Below are 6776 nucleotides of genomic sequence, written 5' to 3'. Positions count from 1 at the left end.
TAAGAGCTTTGCTAAAATAAGCAATTGGTTGTTGTTTTTGCATTAAGACGGCTCCAATACCCGTACCCGAGGCATCGCATTCCACCACAAATGGCAACTGAAAATCCGGAAAGACCAAAACCGGAGCCGAGATCAAAGCCAGTTTAAGAGCTTCAAAGGCTGTCTGGGCAGCCGCCGTCCATTGAAATGAGTCTTTCTKTGTGAGGTCCGTAAGAGGTTWGGCGATGCTACCGTAATGGCGAACGAATTTACGGTAATACCCGGTGAGGCCGAGAAAACCCCTTAGGCCCTTGAGTTGTTTGGGTACCGGCCATGTAACAATCGCCTCGATTTTCTTTGGATCCATAGCCACCCCCTTGTTGCTAATAATATGCCCTAAATACTCAAGTGATTGTTGACCAAAGGAACACTTTTTTTTTATTAACCACGAAAGAGTGATCTTGTAAAATCTGGAATACGGTACGAAGATCAGTGAGATGTTGAGACCACGAGGGACTATAAACCAAGATATCGTAAAAAAAAAACCACGACACAAGTACGTAACCAAGGGCGGAAAATATCGTTCATCACGGCTTGAAAAGTGGCCGGTGCGTTGGTGAGTCCAAAGGGCATGACCAAGTATTCGTAATGCCCATCGTGGGTGCGAAAAGCAGTTTTATCAATGCTGTCGGGCGTCATACGGATCTGATTGTAACCCGAYTTTAAGTCCAATTTTGAAAAAAACTGTGCCCCCTGTAATTCATCAATAAGTTCATCCACTACCGGAATGGGAAATTTATCCGGTACCGTAGCCTTATTTAAGGCACGGTAATCAACACACATGCGCCAGGACTGATCTTTTTTTTTTAAACCAAAATCACGGGACTTGAAAAGGCACTTTTACTTGGTCTGATCATTCCTAAACGTAACAGTTCCCGTACTTGACTCTCGATTTCTGSCTTTTGAATATGCGGATAACGATAAGGACGTACACAAATAGGAGTGGGAGATATAAGGGAAATACGATGATCGTGCGGGCGTTCGGGTGGCAAGCTGGAAGGTTCTTGGAAGATAGCCTCGAAGAGATTGAAAAGAGTGTCTAGATCACTGAATTGRGCCGCTGATAACACCTCATTAACGGTGGTGTGGTGAGCTGACTTTTCTGCTGTTAATAGAGAAGACGATGTGACTAACGACGACAACCACCCTTGTAACGAATACGACGAGACTTRGGTGTCGGTTAAGCCTTTAAGAAAGACCGAAACACCCCGATACATGAATCGCATGGACGGATGGTCCCAATTATGCACTACGTCCCCTAACGTTTTAAGCCATTCGATTCCCAAAACCATATCCAATCGACCCACATCGAACACTAAGGCAGAAATGTCAAAAGCACAATTTCCGACCAAAACCTCTAAATTAGGGCAGCGGTGATCAATGAATACCAGATGATTATCCCCCAATTGGATATTGATACCCGAAAAACAATGAGTGCTCWATCCCAAAGCTGTCACGACTTTCCGAGAGACGAAATTATGGGTCGCACCACTATCGATTAAAATGACCACTGGAATTCCGCCTATTTGTCCTTCGACTTTTAAGGTAGATCCCCCACCCATAGAATTAGCCGTGGCGGCGAGGAACTCCAAAGCATTACACGTACCCGTTGGGAGGTCTGGATTGTCAGGAGGACTGTCCAGAGTTAAATCAGCTATCGGAAGATCCGCATCTTCATTTTCCGCCTCCTCATCACCTAGGAGAAGGATATGTAACCTTCCTTCGGGGCATTTATGACCAGGTCCGAACTGTTGACCACATCGGAAGCAAAGCCCTTTTTTCCGGCGGTCTTCCCATTTCGTACGGGTGAGTGAACGAACTCCTTTTTGTCGAATACCCCCAAAAGGAATACCYGGCGTACGAGTTGCCCCAGAAGAACGAGACCCAAAAACGGACRGCCGATCACCGCTGGGCTCAGAGAATGGGCCTTTAAAGTCTGAGCGGCCCACTGGCGAAGCCCTCCCAGTAAGAGGCGGCCCAGGAGAGAAACCAGGCCCCGGATGATAACGAAAACGGGAAAGGGAGAGATTCCCAGAAGACGGTCGAAGCATTTCCTCKACATCTTTTGCAAGATACATGGCGTCCAATCGGGACTGAGGCCGGTGAAGGCGGACCCACCGTTTAACCTCCTCCCGTAAACCCGCGATGAAATAGCCCAACGCCTGCGATTCCGGCAATCGGGGAACCAGCGATAACAAATACTCGAAGTCATCGATGTAATCGTGAATAGAGTTTACCTGTTGAATCGTTGCCAACTGTTCATACRGATTCTGAATCACGAGACCGCTAAAACGTTGCAATAATTCGCGAGTGAATTGTTCCCACGAGAGAGGATCGTAGAGTTGATGAACAATCGTGAACCAGTGCTGTGCAACACCCACCATGCTCATTTGAGCCAAACGAATGCGCAGATGGGAAGGAGTCTCATGGATATCGAAATACAGTTCCGCTCGTTTAATCCACCCCTGAGGATCGAAGCCCTGAAATTCCGGCAATTCGACCTTCTTAGCTGCCCACGGTGGGTCGGAATTAGGCAACAGAGATCCCCCAGGTACGTACGAAGGACCGCCACCCGGAGATTGGCCGGACGGATGCGACGAAAATTCGCCCAAACCCGCTGGAGGGTGAACCGGAGTAGCACCGGCTAAGCCCGAACCCCCAGCAACATCAGAATCAGAGACTTTACCTTGCTGTTTTACCCAAGAGAGAACGAGGGTACGGAATTCCTCCTCCTGAGAATGATCAGCCTCCCATGCGTGCAACGAAGTCTTGATCGATTGAACATCAGCTTGAAGGAGCTGCAGTTGCTCCTCATATTGATCTAATCGCACATGTTGGGACCGTGTTTCCGGCGGCGGCATGGAAGGCGGCAGGTCGGACCAATGTTACAATTCAGAAATTAATGAAGAAAGGTAACAGATGATTAAGGGAGAAAGTCGGATGTATGGAATTGAAATGATAAGAAAAGGAAATACAAGAACAAAATATCCAGGGAGAATTCCCTCTCTCCAGCTAACGCTAGGAGCCTCTAACAAATTAGACAAATAACAGAATGCCCTCTCCTTTCCCCCATGTGCCTTTATTTAAAGATTCTCTCTAACCAACCCAATTTAGCCACTTTCCTTTTCTACCCTTTTACCCCTTCTAGAATATACTTTAGTAATACTTGGTTTGGGTAGATTATGACCCATGATAACTGGATCCGTATCACGTGTTGACTGAAGGCTTGAAGTTTTAGGAGAGATTGGTGTTGTTGTTCAAGATTAAAGATATAAGAGGCGCAAATTGTAATTTCTGTTCCAATATCGCCAATGACTGTCACTTGGTTTTTGTTTTCTTAAATTTCAGAATTGAGCCAAATCCTCAGAAGTTCAGTCAATTTGAATTTTGAGCATCTTATGAAACAACTGACGTTCTTTAATAATCATAAGCTCAGATGCATTACTGATGCCTAGGTGGACATCATCTTGCCCTCCACCTCTCGATCTGTCATACCCGTTTTTGTTATCTGTAACTTTGATGCCATGCCATGCTTTAGACCCTAATATTCTCTTTTTTGGTGTATACTTGTCAATTAATTCACAGACTGGATGGCTTTTAGCAGATTCTGTACGCACAAATATTATTGACACCCCCTTTTTGTCGAATGCGCCTCCTCCTTTCATTACCAGCAGCACCACCTGACCTGGCATACCACCACCCCTCTTGTTTTCCCAACCCTCTCACCCCATTCATTCTGACACCACCTTCATTTCACCACCACTGCCAATGTTCTCCCTTGGTTTCTCTTCTTTATCTCTCAGATCATGGTGGAATTATCAACTTTCATGGATTGAACTTTGAGAGAAATAAGGTTTGGATGAAATTTAAAGAGGGACAGGATTGGGGTTAAATTTTGAGTATTTTACGCATAAAAAGCAGTAAATATGCATAAAGTGCCATATCATGTTTTAAAAGGGAACTATGGGGAGCAATGACATGTCAAAAAATGTGAAACCCATGATTATTCTTGTATCGGAGATTGGAACAGCATCGAGCAATGGGAGATCATCTGTAGTATGAAGTGGTTTTTTGTTTTATATTTCTTTCTTTTTAGACAGTACAACTTTACACATGTGCAATATCTGTTTTTGTTATGTATGTTCTTTTAGCTTAAAATTTGAATCTTCCAATTGAGACATCTGATCCTGAAGATGAGAACAGATATCTAAGTGCAACCTGCTTTATATGGTCACATAGTACTTTCTTTGAAAAAACAGATAAGTCAAACCTAGTACGTACCAAGAACACTTAGCTTGGTAAGAAGACTATAGAATAACGTTCGGGATAAATATTGTAATAAAATCTTTTGTCATGCTTATGTTTGGCAAAACCTAAGGTTGAGAACCTGAAATTCTGCATTTGTCTCTTTTTCCGGAACAAAGGCAGTATGTCCTTTTGATCATCTCTCAAGTGGATGCTAATTTGTACATGTGAAAACAGGAATTAAAGTGATTGGGTGAAAGCTATGAGCAAAAGGCTATAAACTTATTTATGTTCTTTCTAGGTGGTGGTTTAACTGTAACTTGCTGATTGTTTTTCAGGTTCTTTCATAACTTATTAAATGCCCTCTAATTTGATAATGTACTGGTTTACAGCTTTGCAGGCACATTTAGTGAAAAGGCAACAAGAACTGTGAGGCAGTTTTCTCCACATTTAGCTGCAAAAATGAGACCTCCACTAACGTGAGCTTCTTTGCTTTAGTTTTATTATAACACATAAATGATACTTTTTCTTATACGATCATATGTAAACTTGCAGGCCTGTTCTTCGTGGGCGCCCTTCCTCTAAGAGGGCAATTTATATATGTGGACGGCCCCGCTGGGCATTTGTTTTTGCGTTCTCTGCTGGTATTGAAAAGCTTTCTCACATTCATCAATTTTCTTTTTCTGGGATAACTTTCTGATATCAAAAGGCTGATCTAGTATTTGTCTATTTGTCCTTTCACAGTGAGTTTCATTCTTTGGTTTGCTTCTTGTGGCCTCTTCACTTTGTTATGGGCAATTGCCCTTGGCGTTCTTGGTATACTTCAATCTTCTTATTCAATGAATAATATGAATTTTCTGTATCAGTATCATGTACTGGTTGCTAACTCCTCTGTTTCTCAGCTACTATCCTGCATGCAAGCTTTCGAACACCTAACCTGAAAGCACGTCTGAATACGTTCCGTGAGGAATTTCGTGCAGTTTGGCGCAATTACAGTGAACTGTAGTCACCGTTCATGTGTGTACTCATAACTCATTCTTTTTGAGCTTTGACCTCACCTGAATGTATTGCATTATGTTCTATGACATATGCATACTACTTTTCATTCCATGCTTTAATGTTCTGATATTTCCCTTCTTTGTGTTCATGCTTATGTTCTTTATTTATGTTTACATTTCGTATTTGGTACTGTCTTACATCTTCCTCTCAAGATTGCATAATATTTACTAAAACTTGTGTATATGCCCTTGTATATTCTCAATAATTTTATAGAACCTTTAAGGTTAGTGATTCTGGTTTATTGAACATTCAACTGTGGGGCATTTTGGTGCTGCTGGTCTGCCAGAAATATGTTAAATATTGTTTGTGTTCAGAAATGATATTTCGAGTCATTTGTTGTTTGGATCGTGTAAATGGTTACAGTCTACCATATAATAATCTTTGAATTGGAACATAAATGGCAATCAACCATTCTGCCAATGTGTTGGTATTTTTTTTCCAGTGAAATTGATCTTCTGATTAAGCCATTTCTTAATATGATCATGTGCCCTTCTACAAGTTGTGATGGTAAGCTATGATCTAAAGAGTTACAATAGTATTTCCAGATTATATAACCACGGGCCTTGAAAGACTAGGGCACTTGCAGATCAAACTAGCAGTCGTTTGTTTTTGCATATCTCGTCCTTGCTTTATTCCTTTCATAGACGTTCTTACGTCATTATCCTTGGATGGTTGTATTAATCTTTGCCCTTTTAGGGACACCTATGAAGAAACATGTTGCAGTATTTTTGAGGCTGGACTTCCTATTGATGCTGCTGTTGCGGAATAATCCTTGTCGTTTGGGCTGCTCAAAAGTACGCTTGCTGTGGGTAATAGTTTTCAAATTACCTGGATCTCTTATCCTTCGATAACATGACATAAAGATATTAGTTGATCAAACCTCCAGTGGGAAAGAAGGGAAAAATTAGTACATGAAATCTGAAATCTTATGTAAAGTCTGCTGGGATTTGAATATTTCGACACATGCTTTAGAAGCTGGTAGTTTCAGCTATAGCGTTTCATAAACGTGTGAATGGATCAAATTTCAAACGTTTTTTTGACTGGTATCATTTCTGATTATATGATGTCGAGTGTTGTATTGAACCATGCATCCTTAATATCGCACAAGATACTGCAACTGATATGGATCCAGTTTTTCTGAACACACTTTGATAACTGATGTTGAGTCGGGGTTGCCGAATATTTAAAACCTGGTTATCAGGTTTTGTCTGAAGGGGAGGCCGGAGGGGACTTTCACCGAACAGATTATCAGCATCAGGCTCATTTGCTTCCACAATAGCATCATTCCAGTATTAATCAGGTTCATTTATCTATTCGTTTTGAGTTCCCTGCATAAGCAAGGGGTCTTCATGAAAACAGCAGCCGCTCTACTTTCGAGTGAGATTTACTGGGTCGGTTTGGTTTGGTTTGTTTTGTTTAAGTTCCTCCGTTTG

General features: G+C 42.0%; 1 protein-coding gene across 1 annotated transcript in view; it reads left to right on the top strand.

Moving 5' to 3' along the window:
- LOC112508183 (PRA1 family protein A1-like) overlaps window positions 1-6451 on the top strand; it is an 11063-nt gene extending 4612 nt beyond the window's left edge. The window contains exons 4-8 of the mRNA XM_025112968.1: window positions 4677-4763; window positions 4840-4928; window positions 5029-5100; window positions 5187-5301; window positions 6040-6451. Coding sequence (XP_024968736.1) covers window positions 4677-4763; window positions 4840-4928; window positions 5029-5100; window positions 5187-5290 — 352 coding nt within the window. The 3' untranslated portion in view covers window positions 5291-5301; window positions 6040-6451. The remainder of the gene's footprint in view (window positions 1-4676; window positions 4764-4839; window positions 4929-5028; window positions 5101-5186; window positions 5302-6039) is intronic.
- Window positions 6452-6776: the final 325 nt, after the last annotated feature.

This window comes from Cynara cardunculus (genome assembly GCF_001531365.2).
Source record: "Cynara cardunculus var. scolymus isolate 2C chromosome LG 2, CcrdV1, whole genome shotgun sequence".
Lineage (NCBI taxonomy): Eukaryota > Viridiplantae > Streptophyta > Magnoliopsida > Asterales > Asteraceae > Cynara > Cynara cardunculus.
The sequence above is the reverse complement of the archived record's forward strand: the minus strand, read 5'-3'. Positions and strand labels throughout refer to the sequence as shown.